At 34.3% G+C, this 26410-nt stretch overlaps 3 protein-coding genes and 2 pseudogenes across 3 annotated transcripts; 3 read left to right on the top strand and 2 right to left on the bottom strand.

Moving 5' to 3' along the window:
* Positions 1–3077: 3077 nt before the first annotated feature.
* LOC143579056 (uncharacterized) lies at positions 3078–3911 on the top strand. Its single transcript, XM_077062466.1, has one exon. It carries the CDS (start codon positions 3078–3080, stop codon positions 3684–3686), a length of 609 nt encoding a protein of 202 aa, XP_076918581.1. The 3' UTR covers positions 3687–3911.
* A 2286-nt stretch (positions 3912–6197) lies between these two features.
* Positions 6198–11174, top strand: LOC143579049 (pseudouridine kinase-like). Its single transcript, XM_077062462.1, has 9 exons — positions 6198–6314; positions 6420–6545; positions 7759–7861; positions 7968–8015; positions 8103–8200; positions 8273–8387; positions 8472–8554; positions 9235–9802; positions 10336–11174. The coding sequence occupies exons 1-9, from the start codon at positions 6285–6287 to the stop codon at positions 10392–10394; spliced, it is 1230 nt and encodes a 409-aa protein (XP_076918577.1). The 5' UTR covers positions 6198–6284; the 3' UTR covers positions 10395–11174.
* LOC143579054 (putative pentatricopeptide repeat-containing protein At3g18840 pseudogene) lies at positions 10873–12821 on the top strand (annotated as a pseudogene).
* A 6011-nt stretch (positions 12822–18832) lies between these two features.
* Positions 18833–21327, bottom strand: LOC143579061 (putative pentatricopeptide repeat-containing protein At3g18840). The gene has a single exon (XM_077062471.1). The coding sequence runs from the start codon at positions 21284–21286 to the stop codon at positions 19199–19201; it is 2088 nt and encodes a 695-aa protein (XP_076918586.1). The 5' UTR covers positions 21287–21327; the 3' UTR covers positions 18833–19198.
* Positions 21328–22121: 794 nt separating this feature from the next.
* Positions 22122–23696, bottom strand: LOC143579060 (pentatricopeptide repeat-containing protein At1g74630-like; annotated as a pseudogene).
* Positions 23697–26410: the final 2714 nt, after the last annotated feature.

Here is a 26410-nt window from a genome sequence, read left to right as displayed (position 1 = left end):
TTGCAATGTTTTATTTTGTTTCTAAAATCTCATTACTAGAATATTACCGCCTTATTGTATTTAACAACACTTTCACATCAAAAGTACACTACTCTAGAATAGTATGGTAACTCAATTAAAACAAACAATATTCACCAACCAATACGGCCACCAAGCAGCCAGACCACTAACGACACCATAGCGACACCAAAGTTCTTGTTTATATATTATAGTAATTTAAAACAAAACATAAAACTGCTTTTATCTTCTATTGTATTTAGTGTATTAATGTCTTATTGTATTTAAATCAACAGTACACTAATCTAGAATATTAAATCGGCCCATAATTGCGTTTATTCAATTTGTGGGTATATGCTCATAGCATGTTCTATGCATTGATATCTTGGGTGTTAGAAGAATATGTTCTATTTCCAAAATGGTACGTGAAGAATCACATGTTTTTTTTTTACTTGAATTGAATTAAATTTAGCTTAAACATCTAGTATAAACACATAAAATTGAAATAAAGTTTTGACTAATTAATCTAGGAAAGAGAACTCTGTTAGCAAATTTTTATGATGATTCCATGTTCCTAAATAAAAAAAAATAAAAAAAACTGATGATGAACAAGAAGTCAAGAACCATGAAACTAACAAGTAAAAGTGAAGGCAACTCAAAGAAAACCTAATGTTGGGCCATTTTTTACTTTGGGCTGAATCATATTTGGTTTAGGTATAATCTAAGACGAATAAAATTAGGAGTTAATCCTCCCCCCCCCCCCCCCCCCCCCTCTCAAGAAATAAAACCGTCACTCTTTTTTTTTTTTTTTTTTTAATTTAAGGAATAATTACACGTATATCCCCCCATATTCAAAACCAACCCCTCTTACGGCTTTTTAAAATCATAACTTTTTCATATGTTAATATTAAAAAAAATACACTATAAAAACAAACATTTTATTCTCTTTAATTTAAGTGTAAAATTTGCAATATTTTTTTGGTTTTAAAATTAACATGTTATGTGATTATCAGTTAAAACCGGAGACATGTTGAGTTGGGCGAGCTTGAATCATGTATAAAACTTGATTAAGGTCGGAACGAGTTGATACAAAAAAATGGTTAATTTGGTTTAGTCAAAAGGGTCATGGCAAAACAAGTTTCGGGTTAAAATGGTGTCAGGTAGGAATGGAAATCAGGTTGGTTTAAAAATGGTTTATTTGAAATTACTGTATATTTCAGCTTTGTTTTTTGATTTTCGCTGCTGGTTACACGTATACCGTTGTTTACATGTATCGAGGCTGATAAGCGCGTGTCCAACACCACATAACGCGCTTAACCCGCTTTTGGTTAGCGCTAAACAAAAAACTATGCCAAAGCCCCTTTAATTTTATAGTTTGGTTTTTCATCATTAATTTTATAATATGTTACATAGTTTTTATAATTTGATTTGATAAACATTTGTTCAAATGCTTATCAAATCATCACACGGACACTAGGCTAGTATTCATAATCGTATCTTAACATTTGTTCAAAGTTATTACTACTAACAAGTCAAATTCAATTATTAACCTCTTGCTAAATAGAAAACATGTCTTGAAATGGTCTATAGCACACTAATTCACCGATCAGACACATTTTTAAAGCTAGATGACATCATGATTAATTTAAAAGTTATCAAAATAAATAATCTAAAAGAAACCGAAATCATGAAATTAACATCATGCAAATAATCATCTATGTACTTCTTCATGGCACTCATCGATAGTAGAACCCGAAATGCACTAGCCGATTGGAGTACCCGAGCTATCGTAAATAGTGTACCAAATATAAAAGAAACCGATCCATAGCCGATGAACACCCGAGATACCCTAAACCCATCTACTATGGTGTGTCCGGAGCTGTTTTCTGATCATCTTCTAAAATATTTTAATAAAGTCACAACTTTTCTTATTATGTTTTAAAAATGCTTTAACTTTATATCTAGACATTTTAGTATCAAACAGTAAAATATGATAAAATAATAATACTTTTTTTTAATAATTCCATAAATATAGCTAGGTAGTTAGCAGTTAACTCATAAGCAACAAAAGTAATAATTCCATAAATAACTAAACTTAAATATATATTCAGTTTAATTGGCACAATTCAAATCAAATATGTTTTGGACATTGTCTCTTTTTAAGTATAAACTCTCTATTTTTCAACATGGTCAACATGGTCATCAAGACATTGATCATAACTAGAACTCCAAAAGATCGAGTTCAAACATACATGCATGTATTAATTAGTTAATATTTTGGTTTAATGTTCTGAAAATCGGGTCAATCATAAATGGACCTTTACCAATTCACCTAGCTGATGAGTTTTAAAATCTAGACAATGTCATTTTTAATTTAAAAGTTATTGAAAATACACAATCTTAAGATTAAAAATCCAAATCATCCAAATCATGAAATCAACATGATACGCATTATCGCTGCAAAATTTCTAAAATGTCCATTCACAACGGTCTAAAAAATGTTCATCAAAATCTTAAAATTTCTTAATTGTGCACTGTAAACAGACTATTTGTCCATGTCAGCTGACGGTTCTTCTAATCCTATAACCACCTTGTTAAAGTTTGGTCTGGCCAACCAAAATTTGTAGAATATAACTAACTATGTCTTAAATATATTTGGTAGATGCAAGTTATAATGTTCCCATTTTTATTTAACACATCTAACTCCAAGTTAATGCATATATATATATTTTTTGTTATTATAAATTCTTAAAAAAACGACACAATGATATTACTACGTTAATAATATTCAAATCAACAATCAAAACTATCCAAGATAATGTTGACAAGATAATAATCTAAATTCAAATTCAAATTTTGAAAGAGACTTTATGTTAGTTATAAAGAGAAAAAAATCCGGAATTTTTGTAATACTAAGTTATTTTATTTTTATTAGTTGTTGTAAAAAGATTAAAGCGGATAATACAAACATATTTGAAATTCAAAACCTACTCATTTTTCTCACCTCCTACTTATATAACTCAACCCTAATTATTACTACTCTTTCTCCATAAAAAACTTATAGATACTATTTTGATAGTATGAGAACACCATTATCCATTACGGCTGATCAAGCCGATCTCAAGCTCTCCCTCCAACAACCGGTACCACTCCGCCACAACCGTCGAAACCCAAGACAAATCCTCCCACAAGGCAAATCCCCCACCATCCCACCACCTTTCCCATGGGCCACAAACCACCGAGCCACAATCCACAGCCTTAAACACCTAACCGAATCGGGCATCACCGTCATCTCAGGCGACGTCCAATGCAAGCGTTGCAACCGACAGTACCAAATCGAACACGATGTAAAAACAAAGTTCATGGAGATCTCATGCTACGTAAAAGAAAATAAATATAAGTTAAATGATAGAGCTCCACCTTCATGGCTAAACCCGATTTTACCGAATTGTCGATTTTGTGCACAAGAGAATTGTGTTAAGCCGATAATGGCTGCGAATAAGAAGTCGATAAATTGGTTGTTTTTGCTTTTGGGCCAAATGCTTGGATGTTGTACTTTGGCTCAACTTAAGTATTTTTGTAAGCATACTAGGAATCATCGAACCGGAGCTAAGGATCGGGTTCTTTTCTTGACGTATTTAGGGTTGTGCAAGCAACTAGAACCGAATGGACCGTTTGATCGTTTGTGACATGTTGATTGTTAGTAAGTTTTTGTTATGTTTTTGGGGGTTTTGGGTTGTTGATTGATGTTATTATGTTATTTTGGGTTTGTTATCTTGATGGTACATGTAATGTATTGATCTTGGTATTGAATATATGGATGTTTTTGGTATGTGTTTAATATATTGTTTGTGTTTATATGAATTAGCCTTTGATCTATTGTTTTGGTTATAGACATATGTTGAAATGAAATGGGTATATCATAAAATCATAACTTTTGAATTATATACATTTAAATTTCTCTTTACTAAATTGTCATAAATTGTCACACGAGCTGCAACACAAATATTAAACATTTTTAAGAACGTTTAAACCGGACCTTGGTCCTACAATGCTTAACGTCCAACACACCAGATGAATCCACATGGACACATTGCGGGTGCTCTTAGTTAAAATGAACGAGTTTTAGAGCTCATGTTCGATTGAAATTATATTTTTAACTTTTAAGTATAGTTTTTCCAAATGTGAAACAAACATGTATATGTACGTTAATGACAAATTAAAACAGAAACACAGTTAGGAAGTAATAACAAATGTAACTAAAGGTGAATGATTAATAATTTAGATTTAACTACACGATACAACGAAATTTCAATACCAATGCTAGATTTAACAATTTTACTAAAGGTTTAATGATCGATTATACAACGAAATTATATATTCGGATATTGAAATAGACTATCTGAGATTCTCGGATACCCTAAATTGAACACCCCTGATTCCAACATAATCAATTGCTTTTTAGTTAATGTTAGTTTAGCTGAATAAACTTCACGTTCATTTATTTATGGTTGTTAATGTTCGTACATTGTTCATTTATATACAAATACTACACATACACAGACGGTAGGTTAGAAATCGTTGATTATACAAGTTGAGCGAATGAAGTATTAAATAGTGTGTAACGACATAGGTGTAAATTCATAGGAACACTAGTTATAATATTATTGTCTTGAAGTCTCAAGCTAAATGATTTGTTATTACTTAACGAACACTGTCTAAAATCAAATCGAATAAGATAATCGGTATTCTGTTCTAGAAATCTCAATGCAATTAAAATCAAAGAACCCGAACTACACTTTAAACCCAAATCTAGTCTCATTTTCATTGAAACCTAGAAAATTAAATTGTTATCTAGTTTTGAGGATTTATTTTCGGTTAAGTTTTCCCAGCGTTAAATTCAGTTCTGATAAAAAAAATAAACCTTCAACTAAGAAAACGAAACCTAAAATTTGATCAATTATACTATTTGTGGTTTTGTAATTTCGTTTGAACAGCTAGATTTTTGTAAAAATAAAACCCCGTCTAACAATAAACTAGCAAGAATACTACAAAGAAAAAAAACTAACACCCAAAAGCAAATGAAATGACCTTGATCCCAAACCACGAACCTACCTCACAAAATACTAAAAGAAAATCCGACTAATCGCATACATAATTACAAAATCGAAAGAAACCATCTTCTTCTAAATGACCCGAATACCCACTACACTATACCACAAACAAAAGCTACACTATTTATGGTTTTGCAATTCCTTTTAATGGCTTAATTTTTATAAAAACAAAACCCTGACTAGCGACAAACCATTTAGAATACTACTAAAATAAAGGGAAAAAAAACGACACCAAAAAACAAATGAAACGACCCTGATCCCAAACCAAGAACCTACCCCACAAAATACTAAAAGTAAAAGCGACTGACTGCATACATAATTACAACATCTAACAAAACCATCTTCCACAAAACAACCCGAATACTTAGACTATCCACTATCACAACCCAAACCAACCCAACCATTTATTAAAAAACTAATTTATCTCTCTTTCACCTATACAACCCAACCAAACTCACTACCTAAACCAATATTTTATTAAATAAAAAAGCTTCATTTTTATAAAATTTATATCAAAATGTTCAATATTTTTCTTATAAATAAAACAGTATTGTTACATTTTATTTTTTAAAAAAAGGTTAAAAGTTGAATTTCATGAAAAAAACCAAGTTAGATATAAAAACTTGGTTGCAAACTTGGGTTGCTGGAACAACCTAGGTCGCAATCGGTTGTAGACAAAAAAGAATTTCCAAATTTTTAATTAAAATGTTTTTTTTTTCATTATGTGCCACCTTGTAACCGGTTGTGATAAATGGTCACAATAGTGGATAATCTTAGGCCTGTAAATGAACTGAACGTTCGGTGAACTGTTCGGCGGGAAATTCGTTTATGTTCGTTTATTTAATACATGAACGGACATGAACACATATTTTGTTCGTTCATTTATGTTAGTGAACGTTCGTTTGTGTTCATTTGTTAATGCTTGTTTATGTTCGTTTATTTATATTCATTTATTTTTATCCGGTTATATTCGTGAACTGTTCGTTCAAATCTAAACAAACAAATACAAAGTTTTAAATAAACGAACAGAAATACAAATATTTGTATGATTAAGCGCTCGTGTTCATTTTCGTTTAAAGTTAAACGAAAGAATACCCGTTGCACCGTCTCACAACCAAAAGCTACCATTTTTGTCATCTTTAAATTTGAACGGAAAGCTTGATAGGAGGAAGCATGGATCATCAATCTCATCACAAATCACACGTATAATAATAAATTAATAACAAATTGGTCTTATTCCATCAATCAATCGCATCAATTTCATCAATTTTAATTTGATTATTTAATGTTTGGTTGATTAAATTACAGATGGGAAATTGGAAAGATGAAGAAGGTGAAGGTGAAACAGAGGCAGTGATAATAGGGGGTATGGTTTTGGATATTCATGCCACTCCTTCTATTCATCCGAACCCTAGAACTACAGCTCCTGGGAAGGTATTAATTAGGACTGAAAAACGGGTCGGGTCGGGTCTGGACAAAATGGGTTTGGGTCGGAACGGGTCGATTCAAAAAGGGTTAATTTGGTTCGGGTCAAAATGGGTTAGGTTCGGTAAGGGTTGATTCAAGAAAAGGTTAGTTTAGTTTGGTTTGGGACGGGAGGGTTCGGGTCGGGCCGATCATAATTTGGTTTGGGTTGGGTCAAAACGGGTTAGGGTCGGAGTGGGTTGGTTCAAAAAGGGTTATTTGGGTTTGGGTCGAAAGGGGTCGGGTCAGAACGGGTTGGATCGAGTCACGAGCCAGAACGGGTAAATTAGAAAAAAAGGGTTATTTTGGTTCGGGTCAAACAAGTTAGTTTAAGTTTTTTTTTTTTTTTTTGAAATAACTGTACATTTCAGTTGGACCGGAAAACGGGTCAGGTCAGGTGGGTTTTGGTCATGGGTCAAAACGGGGTTGGGTCGGAACGGGTCGATTAAAAAATGGATTCATTTCGTTTGTAATTGTTGTTGTTGGTTTGGGTCGAAAAGGGTCTGGTCAGAACGGTTTTTGGACTTTCTGGTTAGAACGGGTAAAAACAGGTTTGTTTAAAAAAATGTTTTTTTATTAAAATAACTGTACATTTAAGCTTTGTTTCTAGTTTTTGGCATCGTTAACGTGCGCTCAGTCATCGGTTGTTTAAATGGCGGTTATGCACATTCCTGTGTCGGTTTTGGGATATGTGATAATTTGTGGTATGTTTGTTTAGGTCAACACACACTGGCCTGTTTTATGAGAAACAACCGACCATAGCAACCCAAAGTTTTTGAAAAAAAATTCCCATATAAACCCGTGATGGATTAAATTTTCAAGCGTAGTCTAAATCATTACTTCGAGACTTTAATTTGTCGTAAGTTTCAAGCTTTGAACTCGTTATAGTTGTTATCATGATATTATGCGTTATGAATCATAACGCGTAATATCATAAATTACGACTAGCTTGGCTCATTTCAAGTTCTTTTTCTAAAGGTTGAGCTCGGCTCGTGAGTTGTTCTTTCAAGCTCGAGCTCGTTTATTTATTATTATTTAATATTTAATTTATACACATTTCTAATTATTTTTATATATTTTGAGAAAAACCTTAAACGAGCGCCTAAGCTCAACTCAAGCTCGTATAGTACCTTAAATGATAATTATTAATGCACTTACTTTATACTTAAGTTTTTGTATTCAGGTGCAATATGCAGCAGGTGGTGTAGCAAGGAACATTGCTGAGTGTGTATCAAAACTTGGAACAAAGCCTTACATGATAAGTGCATTAGGATTAGACATGCCAGGTCAGCAATATTATTATTATTATATTTATAATTGTTATTATTATTACAATTTTTGTAGTTATTTATATCTAACAGTGTTAAAACATTGTTATATATTATTTAACAGGGAATTTGCTGCTGGAATACTGGAAGTCTGCAGGATTATCATTAAATGGTAGACTCATTTTAACCTTAAATTAAAAAAAAAAAAAACTTTAATGTTTATGTAAATATAATGTTGTATTTTTATTTATTATTTAAGGCATTCGAATGGGCCACGAGATTGAGACTCCAGTTGTATCTATCATCTTTGATACCGAAGGAGAACCGGCTTCTGGTGTTGCAAGTGTTGAATCAGTTGTAAGTATATTTTTGAAACCTATGTATATCGCATATATATTTGTATTTTTTTTTACTTATTGTTTATTGTAGGAACGGTTTCTTACACCTGAATGGATTGTACAATTTAAATCCAATATAGCCTCGGCTCCTATCGTGATGGTTGATGCAAACTTAAGTCCCCCGGCTCTCAAAACGTCTTGTCAACGTATGTACACTTTAAATAAATAAAAATCATAATAAAAAGAATAAAGTTTATAATATATAACTTTTTTGAATCTTGTACTTGCAGTGGCGGCAGAGGTTGGTACCGCAGTGTGGTTCGAGCCGGTATCTGTAGCAAAGTCAAAAAGAATTGCTTCCGTTGCGAAGTATGTGAGTTTCTTATTCAAATACTCATTTTTCAAAATTGTTAGCGTAGAAGGAAACGACTCAAACCGGTCAAAAGTTGCCTAAAATGCATTTTGGCTGCATAAATGATAAACCTCAAAAATCATTGTATTCAACAAGTTTGATTATATGGAAATAATAAAGGTTTTAATCGTGTTTGACTCACTAAATATTAGGGGTGTGCGTGAAATCGAAAAAACTGAACCAAAACAAGACGATTTGATTGTTTTGTTTTGTTTTAAATCGAGCTTTTGGTTCGTTTTGGTTTTGCATGTGTTTGAAACCGAAAAAACCGAACCGAATCTATAGATTTTAATTTTTAATAATTGAATTTAAACTAATATATAAGATTTTAACATTCATTTTAGCCCAAATGTATAATAATCAAGTAAATATTATTTTCGGCCAAAAAATGTTTTCGCTCAAAAAATTTCAAGAACAAGAGGTAAAACGGAACTAAACCAAAACCGTACACTGAAAAAACCAAAACCGAAAGGTATGCAAAAATTTTAAAAACCGTTTTTTTGTCTTTTTTTGTTCGGTTTGACCTGTTACTCAACCTGCCCGTTTTGCCACCTCTAATTACTTTCCGTTTATTACAAACAGTTTCATTTTGGTTTTTCATTCTGTTTATATAATCTTTTATATTGAAAAAATATTTACAGGTAACGTTTACTTCACCTAACGAAGACGAGTTAATCTCCATGGCAAATTCTCTATCTTCCAAACAAAAATTTCCCGTGATTAATAAAAAAAATAACACGACAATATCGTCACTATTTCAACAACTGAAACCCGCGGTATGGGTTTTACTTGAATCCGGGATTCAAGTGGTTATTCTAACACTCGGGTCAAAAGGGGTGTTGTTATGCTCGAAAGGACGGTTTGACTTTCGACATATCGGGCCGAAACGAAACAACCGGTCACATGATATTGGGAAAATGTTATATGAAACCATAAGTCAACTCTGCCCGTCCGACCGGTTTTTTAGTGCGTTGCGGCTTGAAAAACGGGCTAGTGTGAGCCCGTATGTGGTGCATTTTCCAGCTGTGGAATGTGAGTTGGTTGCGAGGTTGACGGGTGCGGGTGATTGTTTGGTTGGTGGTGCGGTTGCTGCGATTTGTGCAGGGTTGGATGTTATGCAGGGTGTGGCGGTTGGGATTGCGGCTGCTAAAGGTGCGGTTGAGGCGGAGGCGAATGTGCCTAATAGTTATAAGTTGGATCAAATTGCAGGTATGGTTTAAAAGTGTTTTGTGTGTGTGTAGTTTTTGTTTTTTTTTTTGACAGAATTACAAATTTTGTTCTTTAAATACATGCGATTTATGAATTAGGTCCGTTAAAAAGATTATTTGCGGGGCGGTGTCCTTTATATCACAAAATACATTCGCTTTTTGTCGTTTACGCTAACTGTCATCCAAGAACTCAGTTAAATCCAAACATGCCAAGACTTAACGGGGTTTTTGTTTAACACATTTTATTTAGTTTCTTTTTCTAATAATATATTTAATTTGTTTTTTAATTATAAATACTTAAATAGTATGCGTAAAAAACTTAAATGCCCTCACATGCCAAGACTTAACGGGGTTTTTGGATGCCAGTTAGTCAAAAGGACGAAAATCAAGCAGACATGCCATGTAAGGGGCCTGCAAATAAGCTTTTTAAAGGGCATGATCCATAAATTGCATATGTTGGACAAAATTTTGTAATTATGTCTTTTTTTTTTAAGTTTTATAAAAGTATATTTAATGTTTGTTTTTATACTGCAGCTGATGCAAGAACAGTGTACTTGGGTGCCAAGGTTGTTTTTGGTAATTCAAAGTTGTAAAACGTTGTCGTCGAGGGATTTTTAAACGTCAAATGAAGCATGTTTCATGAGTCGTTATTGTCTTATTGAACATTTGTTTGATCGTTAATCAGTTAATGCACGGAATTGAACGCTACGTACTGGTTCAACCATATACGTATCGGGATATATTAAAGTTTCTTGATTTGTCTTCTAAAATTTGTTTTGTGTTAACTTATGATGTGATTTTATGAAGTTAGTTATTATATTTGGCGTGGCTCGGCTTTCTTAACTTAAAAAGAACTCGAGCTCAGCTCATTTTCTAGCTCTATGTCCAAAGCTTGAGCTCGGATGTTAAAGAGAATTTTCAAGCCTAGCCAGATTTAAATATTCATAAAAATGACGCTTTTACCCCCACTCCCTTAAGACACGGCGATTTTATGAGTGAGGGTATTTGCGTCCATTTATGTTCGCAAGGCTATGAGCCTATGAAACAAAAGCACTTCATTTATTCAAACAGATGCATATTATGAATTTTCGTTCACCAGAAGCACTAGTTGAAGAGTTTTCGCTCACCCGAATGTGTAACTTGACCACAAAGTTAAACAACTCGCGATACGCGAAACAATTGCATTCGTTCATTGTGAAAACCGGGAATGATATTAGCACGTTTGCAGTAAGCGTGTTGGTTGATATGTATAACCGGGTGTTTTAACGAAGCTTATGTCGCGTTTAACGGGTGTGGGTACGCGCGTTGGCGGATCTTAGCTTGGGCCAGGTCGGGCCTCGGTCCCAGCTTTTTCGCATAGTATTTTAATATTTTTGAATTATATAGGGTTGGCATCATTTAAGAACTCTAAAAAAATTAAGAACTCTTAGGAACTCTACACAACCAAACATTTTTAAATTTTTTTTTATATAGTAACATTTCATAAGAGTAGTTTTATCATATTTTATATAAAAAATTTTGATTAAATATATTAATTCACAAGTTTACATATGTGTAAATTTATGTACTAACAAATTTATATATGTATAAAACAAAAAATAGATATGTATAAAAACTAATTTTCAAAATTGTAATCGTAAATATAGATATACAAAATGATAAAACTACACTCAAATAATATTAACATATAAACTTTTTTATAAAAACGTTACTTTTCAAGGGTTCCTTCAAGTTCTTAAATAATTTATCAGTTCTGTAATAATACTCATCCTATATATATATATATAATGTATTAAGTTCGACCCATCAAAATTATTTGTTCAAAACCCTTTGGCCCACCCAAATTATTTGTTCAATACGTGGTTTTGAAAAACACGATTGTTGCTGCAAAGTTGTAGAGAGGGAAAACTAGATATGGCGATGGAGATTTTTTAAAACGAGTCGAGTTAAACGATGTGGTTTCATGGAATACAATGATTACGGGTTATGCACAAAACGTGTTTGAGTAGAACGAGCACACGTTTACTAGTGTGTTAAATGCGTCTTCATCTTTAAAGTGTTTGAAACATATGATAAACTTGAATTCGAATAAGGTTGTTGATGTTTACTGCAAATGCGGTAACATGAAGCATGCAGAATCTGCATATTCACAAACCGGTAGCGAAAATACGTCATTGATTATGGGTTATTGTTCACAGACGGGTGTTTGACCCGTTAAAGTCAAAGAATTCGGTAGTCTGATCTGCAATGTTTTCTGGTTACTTAAACTGCAACTGTTGTGAAAATGTGTTTGAATTATTTCACATTTTCAAACAGTAAGAATTAGAAACAAATTTAGTTGATGATTCAATCTGGTCCACCTTGCTCGGTGCGTGTGCGATGCAGGCGATTATAGATCCCGGAAAACAAATCCATGGTTATATATGAAAATCAAAGATTATTAATACTATGAAAGTTATAAGCTTGTTAATCAACATGTATTCAAAATGTGGCAACATAGTATACACGGAGAGGATTTTTAGACGAATTAATATTAAGGATTCGGTTATTTACAATGTCATGATGTCGGGTTTTGCTCACCATGTTTATGTAGAACACGCATTTAATCTTGTCATAAAATGGTAAAAGACGTTTTTACCCCTGACGGTGTAACTTTTATTGCAGTCTTGTCGGCTTGTCGACACTCTGGGCTGGTTAAAACAGGTGAATATTATTTCAAACTAATGACGGAAACGCATAATATAAAACCGGGAATCGATCATTACGCGTGTATGATTGATCTTTATGGGTGAGCTAATGAGTTAAAACAAGCAATGATATATATGAGAAAGATTCCTATAGAACTTGATGTGGTAATATTGGGAACATTTTCCAATACGAGTTTCATAACCACGTGACAATCCTTGCGTTGAGGCGTAGATAATGTGTTTCTTTTGATAAAACGAAACCGCTTGAAACATACAAGGAAAATATAGATAAATTTGAAAATTTTAAGGGGTGAAAATGTAAGTTAACTAAAAACAAAATATAATATTATTTGTTAATTTATCTGTTAGAAAGAAATAGAATTCCTCATTCGTGGACTAGAGATAGATACAACATCCGACTTGAACCGGTCCGCTTTTGAACTCGTTGGTTCGGTCTTTTCGGTTTCGGATCCAATATCGCACTTTCTTTAGCTGACGAGAAAAAACTATAAAAAAAATAAAAATATATACTATGACTTTTATTAAATTCTATTGTTTTGTTAAAAACATAACCATAAGTTTTCAACAACAAAAAAAATAAATCTGAGCAATAACTCTTAGACTGTGATAAAATAGCTGATGGATGGAAGAGCGGCCAACTTGCAAATTATAATTCCATTATCGTAAATGGAAGTCGACTCAGATTTGGTCATTGTTCTGGGCTTGTAATAATAAAACAATGATTGCACCAGATAGATTTTGACATACTGCAATTGGTATTATATATAAATCACTTGACATTCTTTTTCATAATTCAATGAAGGAACATGTTGGGCATTCGCAGCAGTCTCCACAGTGGAGTCTCTACACCAAATAGAAACAGGAGAAATGATTACTTTATATAATCAACAACTCTTAGACTGTGATATAGCTGATGGATGGAAGAGCGGCCAACTTGCAAATGCTTATAACTTCATTCTCGTAAATTGAGGTCTCTGCTGACTCAGATTTGGTCATTGTTCTGGGCTTGTAATAATAAAAACAATGATTGCATCATATAGATTTCGGCATACTGCAGTTTGTATTATATATAAATCACTTGACATTCTTTTTCATAATTCAATGAGGGAACATGTTGGGCATTCGCAGCAGTCTCCACAGTGGAGTCTCTACACCAAATAGAAACGGGAGAAATGATTACTATATCTGATCAACAACTCTTAGACTGTGATAAAATAGCTGATGGATGGAAGAGCGACCAACTTGCAAATGCTTATAACTTCATTCTCGTAAATGGAGGTCTCTGCAGCGATCGTGACTACCCCTACAAGGCTCGTAGATGATGTTGTCGTCAATTATGGGTTTGTATTGTGTGATTCAAATGTTTATATACTTACCTATGATGGGGTAAGTAGGTTCCACGGCGATTCCTCCAAATCCCCTTTTATCTTTTCCGTTTCTTAAAATTCTGAAATATCCATCATCGGCCCACTCAGGTCCCCACGAGTTCCGACAGAGCCAGTAGTCGACTCCGTCTTCACTCCCATATCTGATAATCGTGATCCAGTTCATGGGAAGGATATATTTTTTTCATTTGACATATACCCTATAATATTAAAAGATTATTATTATTCAGCAAAAAAACATATCCGAAGTATCTAAAATATAAGATAAAACTTTTACCTTGATGTAACCAACGAGAACAACCACAGGTTGTTTGGCTACTAAGCGCATTCTCATTATTAATAGGGATCCATCCTCCTATAAAAAGACAAATAAATAAATAAATGAAGTTATAGCAATATAAATGCATAAATATTTAAGTCATACAATACAGTCCAAGATGCCCCCAAATATATAATAGTAGGGTAAAGTTAAAATACAAATAGAGACAAAAATGAAAAGTGTGAGAAAAATTTGTGACCATAAAAAAACCCCTTAAATATAAATTCCCAAAAAATAAATAAAAAAATCATAACTCAAAACATAAATAAAAAACGAAAAAAAAATAAAAAACTAAAATGTTTCTGTCATCATTCTCGCTTAAAAAAAATTACAAAAACAAAAGACACAATGAACAAAAGACACAATTATAACTAAAAAAAGACATAATAGATCGCAAAATATAAAACAATGTCAAACAAAATATAGCACAATTTGAGTAATATAACACAATATAAAGAAAAAAACAAAATCAAAGACGAAAATAAACACAAAACACAATGATAAACAAAAAGACACGACAATTTTTCACAAAACACAATGATAAACAAAAAGACATGATTTTATTCACAAAACACAATAATAAACAAAAAGACACGACTTTTTTCACTTACCATTGTGTTTTTTTTTATGAGAACGAGAAAGACATTGGAAACATTTTTGTGTTTTCACTTTTTTCGTTTTTTTATTAAACTTTGAGTTATGGTTTTTTTATTTATTTTTTTAGATTTCTTTTAGAGATTTTTTTTGTATGGTTACAAATTATTCCCATCCAGCCCATTTTTGTTCCCCTTTATCGAATGATTTTACCCTATAGTCGTAAATATATATTAAATTTATCAAAAAAGAAACAAAATGAATTCACTCACCTCATTTTTGTTCTAAAGCTCAGAAAAACGTTATGATGATGATAGCTAGTTCTTCAAATGACGTTGAATAAGACGCCATTTTGCTTGACCGATCCTTTCAAACCTCATTGTTGGATCTGTCTATACAAAAAAAAATATATATCCCAGAATAACTACATTAGATAGATCTCAAAATCTACTAATAAAAATATTTTATCATCAAGAACAAAATATACTACCAGTTTGCTTGGTTCTGGATGTTGCAGTTTAGTTGCATAAAGATGAAATAGCGGCTGGAGAATGGAGGTGATTGAAATAAAGAAACCCTAATTCTAGTGAGGAGTGAGGAAGGAGGGAGTTAATGTGTGAATAATGAAAGAGCAGAAGAGGTGATGCCTTGTGTTATGTCTGTGTTAGAAGAGATAGGGTTTTGTATGATATATATAATATAAGATTTTTATAAAAAAAATAAAATTAAAATACCGTATAATTCGGATATCCGAAAAATCTGAAAACTGCTATCCGAATTTTCGGATATCCGGGATTCAGATATCTGAAAATTCGGATAGTTCAGATACGGATATTCGGATAATTCGTATTCGGATTCGGATAGTTTTGAACACCCCTGGTACAGGTAACAATGCATATAAAGGGGTAAAATAGTCTTCGTTTATTCCAAAATAATATACAATAATGTTCCTTCAACTCCAATCAAGTTTTGTTAATATATTAAATAGTTACACATTTCTCTCTAATTTTAAACCACTTACCCCACGACTTTTTAAGGGCCGTAACTTTTCCACACGTTAATATTTTTTCTAAAATATTACACCATAAAAACGAGCATTTTGTTCTTTTTAATTTAAGTATAGTATTGCTATAGTTTAATTTTAAAAAACTCACATGTTACGTGATTAGTTATTACCGAAAACGGGTCGGGCATGTTCGGCTAGTAGTGTTGGAACGGGTTATGGTTGGAACAGGTTAATACAAAAAGGATTAATTTATTTCATGACGGGATGAGTTTAGATCGAAAGGGTTCATGTCAAAACGGGCGTCGGGTTGAAACGTTTTCGTTTCGGAACAGGTTCGTCAAAACAGACTGGGTTTTGAAATTACTGTACATTTCATCTTTGCTTCTTGCTTGTCGTCACCAGTTGCGCGCGTTCAAGCTTATAAGTTACATGGATGACATTGTTTATACATACCGGGTTGCTCGCGTGTAGGCATTATGTGGCGCGCTTACTGCTTTGGTTAAATGTCCAAAGCCACGTTAAATGCATATCACCTTCGGGTTACGCACATACCCTTGCGAGGTTACTAACGTACTAACACTGGCTGCGTATGCGCATACACCGCTGCATCGCGCAGACAACTAACTAGTTATTATAAAAGTAAAAGGATTTATAAAGTGACAACTCTTTGGTAGTGGTAAGATGTTCTTCAGGTTAGTTTTTCTGGTTTTTTCGTGTCGGTTCTTCGAGTTTCAAAATTTTAAATCTAGACCCGAAAACAATCTAAATCTATCACGGTTTCTTTGGGTTCAGATTTTTTCGGGTTGGGTTAATCGGATTTCGAGCATCCTAAGAGAAAAAAACTACATTGCTAAATTTACTTGTAACATATTCTTCTTTACTCGTAATGTAAATAAACCAATAACAAAACAAAAATAAACCGATAAAACATCTTAACAAAGAGTAAAATTTAACAAAGTTCAACCACAATCAACAAAACCGACATAATTGTCTTCAATATGCCATAATTAGGGTGTTGGATTATTGCAGTTTGTAGTCATAAATTGAAACATCAATAAACAATAAACAATTGAATCATAATAAGTAGAATAATAACAGTCAATTTGGACTAAATTTGATAACGTCAGCAATTAAGGCTTAGCCTATAATACCTAAAAATATATATGGTTTTAAAAAATAAAAGTTTATTCGTGTTGACCCGAAACCTAGAATTCGGGCCCAATAACCAGCACGAATTACTTCGGTTTGGGTTGGATTTTCTCGGGTTCGGGTTTCTCGGGTCGGGTTAGTTCGGGTTTCGGGTAAAAGTGACAGCCCACTATTTGGTACATTAAACCCGACCCAAGAAACACGAGCATGTTGAGATGGCCCGTTTGGTTTTTAACCAAATGCCCGGGGAAAAACGATAGTTTCTTCGACAACGATGGTGGCGGGATTGGCTATGCAAGGGTACAACGAAGAATCGTTAAAAATTTTTAATCGAATGGAGGAATCGGAAATCGAATCGGGCGGGGTAACGCTTATTTCTGTTCTATACGCGTGTAGTCACACGGGTTTAATCGAACATGGGTATAAGTACTTTTCAATTTTGAAGATGCGTTATAACATTGGCCCGACATTCGAACACTACGGTTGTATGGTTAACTTATACGGTTGGGCCATCGAGCTTGAAAAAGCTCAGGATTTCATAGCCCAAATGCTGGTTAAACCGAACGCGATTTTATGACTTAAAAAAAAGGCTAGCCGAACTTGACCCGAACGACTAGGGTGACCATGTTTTGTTATCAAACATATACGCAGTTGCAGGAAAATGGAAAAACGTGGCGAGTGTGAGAAAGTCAATGAATAGTCAACGGCTCGTGAAAAGCCCCGGGTGGAGTATGATTGGGGTTGATAAAGTCATGTATAGTTTTGTTGCGGGTGATGAACGTAGCGAGGCTGTAAACGAAGCATATACGAATCTTAAAACAATAATCTAAAAACTCTTCACGACTAGATTATAATACCTATTTTGGGAATTTCTTGCAAATATCACCTAAAACCTAAAAAAACGTTTTCATAAACGCTTATTTTGAAAATTTCCCCTATTATTATTATTATAATTATATACACTTTAATTCTTTCAATTGGTTCATTGTTTTTTATTATTGTTGCTTGTGATTTGAACTGGGTTCTTGTTTATTATGGGTTCAAGATTGTGTAAGTTTAATCTGTTTTAGATCTGTTAATTATACTGAATTTGGGCTGCATTTTGATTAATTTGTTTACTTTTAGATTCGGATATCGGTTCTGTACCGGTATTTGTTTTTCATGTTTTCGGTATCGTTACCATTCGGTTTTGGTTTACGATGTTTTTAATGGTACCAATACCAAACCGAAAAAATGGGTACGGGTTTATCGGTATTTTTTGTTATGGGACCAGTACCGGTATTCATTTTACAGTATATTCACTGGTCCATGTGCTGAACCGAAAAGATCGGTAGAGTATTATCGGTATTTTTCGGTACGGTAATAGTTCGGTACCGGTATTTGTTTTTCATGTTTTTGGTTTTGGTGTTTTTTGGTATGTTCAATGGTACATGTATGGAACCAAAAAATCGGTACGGTACTAGCATTCGTTTTACATGTTTTCGTTTTGGTGTTTTTTGGCGTGTTCAATGTTACATGTACCAGACAGAAAAAATTGCAGGTATGCTTTAAAAGCTTGTTTTGTGTGTGTAGTCTTTTTTTTTAAAGTTTTATAAAAGTATATATAATGTTTGTTTTTATACTGCAGCTGATGCAAGAGCAGTGTACTTGGGTGCCAAGGTTGTTTTTGGCAATTCAAATTTGTAAAACGTTGTCGTCGAGGGATTTTTAAACGTCAAATGAAGCATGTTTCATGAATCGTTATTGTCTTATTGAACATTTGTTTGAGCGTTAATCAGTTAATGCACGGAAGTGAACGCTACGCACTAGTTCAACCATATACGTATCGGGATATATTTAAGTTGATATTTCTTCTGAAATTTGTTTTGTGTTGCCATGAAGTCATCAACATATTATGTGAATATATGAATTTAGTTTTTATATTTTGAGGCGTGGCTCGGCTTTCTTAACTTAAAAAGAACTCGAGCTCAGCTCATTTTCGAGCTCTAGCGTTTTTATGAGTGAGGGTATTTGCGTCCATTTATGTTCGCAGGGTTCTAGCACAGGTAATCGCAACATATAAAATGGGATAACCGCAACGTGCTTTTCGTAATCAATATATCATTGGACATGTAACAGCACTGTACAAGATATCACATAAAAAATTATATTTTAAGAATAAATATAAAACTAAACTGGTTATACAAGTCAATTCCAAACCCACCAGGTCGACCCGAACATGACTTGTTTAATAACATTAAAAACAAAGCTGTATTATCTCTTCTTTTACTTTCATTTCCATAACCAAAAACCGCAAAGCATCACACAAAGCTTCATTTTCGGCCCTACACGAGTCACCCGAAGTAAAACTATGAACTTGACTCCCGACATGAACCCAACTACAACCCGCAACCTTACCAACCTCATTCCCTCTCATCTTCTTCCTTATCCTCCCCATATCCCCCCACCGGCCCTCAGACGCATAAACATTCGCCAGTTGTACATACCGGGTCCCACTCTCCCCACCAATCCTCAACATTTCATCCTCAACCACGCGTGCCAACTCAGCATTTCCGTGCAACTTACAAGCACTCAAAAATGTACCCAATATTACCACATCAAGTTCTATTTGAATCTTTTTCATAAACTCCATTGCTTGTTTTAACTCATTAGCCCTCCCATAAAGATCAATCATACACGCGTAATGATCGATTCCCGGCTCTATATTATACGTTTCCGTCATTAGTTTGAAATAATATTCACCCGTTTTAACCATCCCCGAGTGTCGACAAGCCGACAAGACCGCTATAAAAGTTACCCCGTCAGGGGTAAAACCGTCTTTTACCATATTATCGATAACTTTAAACGCGTGTTCTACATAACCATGGTGAGCAAAACCCGATATCATCACATTGTAAATAACCGAATCCTTAACGTTAACTCGTTTAAATATCCTCTCTGCGTATACTACGTTTCCACATTTCGAATACATGTCGATTAACGAGCTTATAACTTTCACATTATTAATAATCTCGGTTTTTAATATATAACCATGGGTTTGTTTTCCCGGATCTATAATCGCCTGCATCGCACACGCGCCGAGCAACGTGGACCAGATCGAATCGTCAACTAAATTTGTTTCTAATTCTTTTAATTCTTGATGTTTAAAAATATGAAATAATTCAAACACATTTTCACAACAGTTGCAGTTTAAGTAACCAGAAAACATTGCAGACCACACAACCGAATTCTTTGACTTTAACGAGTCAAACACTCGCCTCGCGTGTAACATATTCTGTTGTGAACAATAACCCATGATCAACGACGTGGCGGAAAACATATTTTCGCTACCGGTTTGTGAATATACCGATTCTGCATATTTCATGTTACCGCATTTGCAGTATACATCTACAATCCCACTACTAGCAAACGGATTCGATTTCAAGTTTATCATTTGTTTCAATATTCTCGCATGAACTTCTTTTCCTAATATCAAACACTTTAACGACGAACACGCGTTTAACACACTCGTAAACGTGTGTTCGTTCCACTCAAACCCGTTTTCCACCATACACCGAGCTAACTCAACCGCATTACCCTCAAACCCATTTTGTGCATACCCCGTAATCATCGTATTCCACGACACCGCATCGTTTAACTCGGGTCGACTCAAAAAAATATTCATTCCCATATCGAGTTTCCCTTCCCTACAACACGCAGCAACCAACGTGTTTTTCGAAACCGCGTCCACCGACGTGTACCCGCACCCGTTAAACACACCACACGCTTCGTTAAAACACCCGGTTTTCGAATACATATCGACCAACGCGCTAACCGCAAACGTACTCACATCGTTCCCGGTTTTCACCATAAACGAATGCAGCTGTTTCCCGTACAACGAATCCTTTAACTTTGCTGTCAAGTTACACATTCGGGTAAGCGAGAACTCGTCAACTAGTGCTACTCGTGCTTCACAGTTCATAATATGCATTTGTTTGAATAAACGAACCGCGTTTGTTTCGTACCCTTCGGTATTTGCATACCCGGATAACATTGTGTTATAAGTTACTGAATCTTTAAAAGGGGTTGCATTAAACAAGATTTGTGATTGATTTAAGTTATTTGATTTGATATAAGCGGATATTATGGCGTTCCAAGTGAAAACATTTCGGTCAGGCATTTCGTCGAACAGTTGGTGTGCATGTTTAATAAGTCCATGTTTAGAGTATAAGTGTATGAGGTGATTACTTGTGTATATTGTGTAATTGTTACCGGATTTAATGGTGTGACAGTGGGATTTAAGTGTGTCAATGAGTAATAAACTCATAGTGATTGGTTTACTCATATCTTTGATGATGAGTGAAGTGGTTTTAGTGATATTAATTTGGTTGGTATCGGTTAGATTTGAAATGGATCTAACGGGACCGATACTTAAAAAAAAGTAATTAGTAAATGATTAGTGGTGGCGCTGGTATAGCTTATGATGAAAAAGGAAGTACGTACTAAAAAAAAGAAGTTTGTTTAGTCGGTAAAACAAGAGCGTTGAGATAGCGAGTCGATGCGAACTCGGTTGGTGTTGGTTGATTGTGTTACGGACTTAGGGTACCGGGACTATTTCCGAAAAATAATTTCGGGAAATTAACATTGTTCAGACAAAAATAAATCGGCGAGTTAACGTATTTAAAACGAATTAAATCGATAAGACCCGGGCGTTGCTTCACGAATTTGGTCAGTGTTTGTTAGATTGGTTACAGTGCCGGAATTGGAAAAAAGAATTTCGTCAAAACAAATATATATGTTGGAAAAAAAACTATTAACATAATAAAAGTACCATTGTGGCACCGATTACAGTTGCTAAAACCCGAGCATTGCGACGGCGAATCGACATGAATTCAGTTAGTATCGGTTCATTTCGATTAATATAACGGTTTTAGTGTTATTGATGTGTGCGTAATGAGCGGGGTCGTTTATTTAACAGTTTGCGGTTAAAGTTTGAAGATATTGAGGAGTTTTTTTTTACCAAGTTGATCTCTCGTTTCCGCCATTGTAAATGAGTTGCCGGATTTTAATAATTCAAACTTTCACATGTTAGTCGGGATTTTTTTAATAATAAAAGCAACTTTTAAACCATATTTAGTAACCCTTTCAAACCTTTTAACACTTTTTATGCTTAATAAGTTTATACAATTTTCAGGTTAAGTTAATTTTTGGTTTTTCTGTCGTGTTCGTGTTTACATGTCCGTCTATACATCTTCGGACGGACGAAATAATATTGTCAAACCCGAGTTTTACCAATAATCTCTACAAGAACAAGAACCATCACTAAACGAGTGAAACCGACTCCTATCTCTCAGCACAATCTCGACCCTAAATATTTTCTACACGAGTTTCATAACCGTATGACAATCCTTACAAACCCGCAAATTCTTAACAATCCTAACCACTTTCCCGTCACATAACCTTGACAACCCGAAAGCCAGAGCAAGTTTTTCACTATGTGTAACAACCGCGTTTTCTTTCTCCTCATCTTCTATATCATGTAATACACTACCAACCACCTCCGGGGCATACCCGCCTTCAACTCTTAACCGTAACATTATAGTTTTAAGATACGCATACGCCTCGTTTACAACCTCATTTCGCTCATCACCCGCAACAAAACTATACATCACTTTATCAACCTCAATCATACTCCACCCGGGGCTTTTCACAAGCCGTTGACTATTCATTGACTTTCTCACGCTCGCCACGTTTTTCCATTTTCCTGCGACCGCGTATATGTTTGATAACAAAACACGGTCGCCCGAGTCGTTTGGGTCAAGTTCAGCTAGCTTTTTTAACGCAAGCTCCGCTAAGCTCACATTACCATGAATACTACACGCGCCTAAAAGTGTCCGCCAAATAATCGCGTTCGGTTTAACCGGCATTCGGGTTATGAAATCCTGAGCCTTTTCAAGCTCACCGGCCCGACCGTATAAGTCAACCATACACCCGTAGTGTTCGAATGTCGGTTCGATGTTATAACGCGTTTTCATCATAGAAAAGTATTTATATCCGTCTTCGATTAAACCAGCGTGACTACACGCGTATAGAACGGAAATAAACGTAACCCTGTCCGGTTCGATACCCGACCCTTCCATTTGATTAAATATCGTTAACGCTTCTTCGCCGTACCCTTGCATAGCCAAACCCGCAACCATCGTCGTCCACGAAACTATCGTTTTTCTCCCAGGCATTCGATTAAAAACCAAACGAGCCATCTGAACATGCCCACACTTCGCGTACGCATCCAATAACGCGTTGTTTACCGTCGTTATCGTCCCAAACCCGGATTTCTCAACATACCCATGTAACATTTTCCCAAACTCAAACGCGCCGGCTTGCGCACAAACCGAAAGAATCCCTCACCTCATTCGGTCTCAACCCGAGTTCTCTATACTTCACAAACAAATCAAACGCGTCATTAAAACACCCGTTATGCGCAAACCCGACAACCATCGTGCTCCACGAAACCTCGTCTTTCACATACATTTCATCGAAAAACATCTTCTTCGCCCGAAAAACATCCCCCGCCTTCATATAACCCGAAACCATAATATTCTTCGACACCATATCCTTAACCGGCATCCGATTATACAAAATCTCCGCACCCTTTAAATCGAAACATCTCAAACACACGGTGATTATCGCGTTCCACGCGACAACATTCGGTTGTGACATTTCGTCGAACACCTTACGTGCATAAACAATTTCTTCACATTCAACTGACCAATGTAGTCGAAACGAACAAATGGGTATTGAGCCCGTGTGTGATTGCAAGCGAATGGAGTTGAATCCCAGTGTTAAAAGACTGTAATTTCTTCACATTCCGCGTATATACCCATTTCTTTTTTTTTTTTCTAAACCTTTTAATTATTTTTCATTACATTTTTACCTTTCATAAAGTTTTGATTTACCAGTTGATTTTTAACATGTATTTATAAATTTCACATATACAATGTTCTAGTAAATTGATTATAGGTTAACATGCTAAATTCACACTTCATATATTTTGATAATATAATAAAATTAAGAAGTATTACAATCCTTCATGGATGGCATATTTGTCTCGTTCACATCTATTGAGTGTCCTTCGCATATTTGTCACCTTCTTGCATAAATGGTGCTCTAAATATATAATGTATTATTAAGATCTAAAGGTAATTATTAAATCTTCAAACAACATTACTGATTCAGAATTTAAATTAGAATATAGTATACAATCAAATTTATAACATGCTAGTTCTCTATGTCCCTTGCATTTACTTTATGTTGTTCACAACCATTATTTATAGTTTATTATTAATTTTATTAGTAACACTATCTCATCTAAATAAGCAAGGCAAGACACTGATTATATCGAAACAAAAGGCAAACGGACAATAATCTGCGCCGCTACCCTTTTCGAATTACAAAACCCAATTTTTTAAAAATTACATTCGCTGATCTTGGAGTCATAACATTACTATGCATGACTTGTGGAACTCGATTAAGTAACTCCACAATTACAGACGCGAGGAAACTAAAAGTGTTATTAGAAGAACATAGACTTGGTTGTATTAGTAACAAGTAAATTCTTTGTGTGTTTAAAAAAGGTCTATAAAAATTTTAAGGATAAACACAAATCCTAAGGTATGAGACAACCTAAAAAGCAATTGATCAGATCACAATCTATTTTATAAGATTAGTTGAGTATTGAGTATTTATTTATTTGTTATAAACATTTATAATATTACAAATTATTGTACGAGGCTACGAGCTATAGTTTAATACTTTAATCTATGCAAAGGTGTGTTAAGTGTTTGAAGGTACTATAAAAAATATATATGTATTTCAACAGATAAGTTTGAATAACAAATGCAAAAGTTAAAATAAAGAATAAATTTGACAAGATATGAAATTATTAAGAAAAAAAATACACTTTAACCATCTTTTTCTTTTGAATTTTCGAAATAAGAGATTTAACTATCATCTTCAACTTCAAAATCATAAACACAATCTCAAGAACTATACTTTATAGCTTACATAACATGTATGTAAGACTCAAAGAAGTATACAAATTTTGAAATGTGAAGATATAACTCTAGCAATGCTCGTCAATAATGTTATCGAACTCTATAACACCCCTCTATTATCTTACTTAACAATTAAGATGTTCGAAAGTCAACAAACCTTGTTTTTTAGCCATATAAAATTTTCGAGACAATTAGTCCGTCTATTAACACCTTACAATAAATAAATCATACATTGAACAACCCTTTCTATGCATGAACTAAATAAGTTTCGTTCTTTCAAATAACAAATATCTACATATAAAAAGCTCACACAGACACGATATCTTTTTATATAACTTTATAAGAATTAATACACACACTAGACACCCTTTACCAAATTAATATTTTTACATAATTCTTTGTTCTATGCATACTTGCATATAGGGATGAGCAGACCGGTACTGGTACCGATTTGGTACTGTCGGTACCGAATCGGTACCAAAATTTTAAGTTTCGGGATCGGTACGGTACCAGTACCGGTACGGTATGGTACCGGTATTTCCCGATTTTTTACCTCCGGTACCGGTATTATCCCGGTACCGAACCGAATATTTCGGTACCGGGATCAGTACCAAGAATTAGGGATTTTCGGGATCGGGACTGGTCGGTACCGGTCCGGTACCATGCTCATCCTTACTTGCATATACATGCTGCCTATTTGACCGGGGCACATAAGGACACACATTTCACTACACACACCTAAGAGGCTAACACCTACTTAATAATTCGAAGTATTAACAAACTGATATATTATTTAGGTCCCCTTTCTTGATTATACCCATACGAAAATGGTTGCATTGTGATCTAACATTTTCTCAGCTTATTATTAAATTCTCGAACTTATACGAAGATTAGGGTGATCAAACATGTTTTACCACCAAATCGACCCAAGTTCAGTCAACAGTAAAGACTATACCCGAGAACATACCTAATTGGTAATACTCAGTTTGGTGCCTAGCCAGGTTTCTCGCTCCTAGAATCGTTTGTTAATATTGTAACCGATTTGTAAAGCTTTTAAGTTATTCTTGTAGTCGTAAGCCCGACCCGACCCAACCCATATCCAAACCTGATATATTAGCATTTGTAGGAACTGAAACCAACTCTATTGTTCTGTAAGCGATTATAATTTTGTGGATCCAAAAGACATTTCTTTCAAATTTTCCAACTTTATTGTCCCTACTCATCACACATCACCAAAATAAAAAAAATGAGGACCCAGCCTAGATTCACTTCCATATCATTGACACAATTTTCAAAGTTTGAAAATAATAATAATAATAATAATAATAATAAACAGTCATCTTAAAACACTTTGACCCAATCACTTTCACTTTATTCTCTAAATCACCATCATCACTAAAATCACATATATTTCA

The sequence above is a fragment of the Bidens hawaiensis genome, unplaced genomic scaffold (assembly GCF_021521415.1).
Source record: "Bidens hawaiensis isolate Kalapana, Puna unplaced genomic scaffold, B.hawaiensis_p1.1 tig00029595_1, whole genome shotgun sequence".
Lineage (NCBI taxonomy): Eukaryota > Viridiplantae > Streptophyta > Magnoliopsida > Asterales > Asteraceae > Bidens > Bidens hawaiensis.
This window is presented reverse-complemented; position numbering and strand designations above follow the sequence as displayed.

Bases quoted from the DNA above. Each gene is read 5' to 3' on its own strand.
- LOC143579056 (XM_077062466.1), top strand. From the start codon at position 3,078: ATGAGAACACCATTATCCATTACGGCTGATCAAGCCGATCTCAAGCTC.
- LOC143579049 (XM_077062462.1), top strand. From the start codon at position 6,285: ATGGATCATCAATCTCATCACAAATCACAC. The intron at 6,315-6,419 runs GTATAATAATAA...ATTAAATTACAG, and splicing joins AATCTCATCACAAATCACAC to ATGGGAAATTGGAAAGATGA. The intron at 8,555-9,234 runs GTGAGTTTCTTA...AAATATTTACAG, and splicing joins TTGCTTCCGTTGCGAAGTAT to GTAACGTTTACTTCACCTAA.
- LOC143579061 (XM_077062471.1), bottom strand. From the start codon at position 21,286: ATGAGTAAACCAATCACTATGAGTTTATTACTCATTGACACACTTAAA.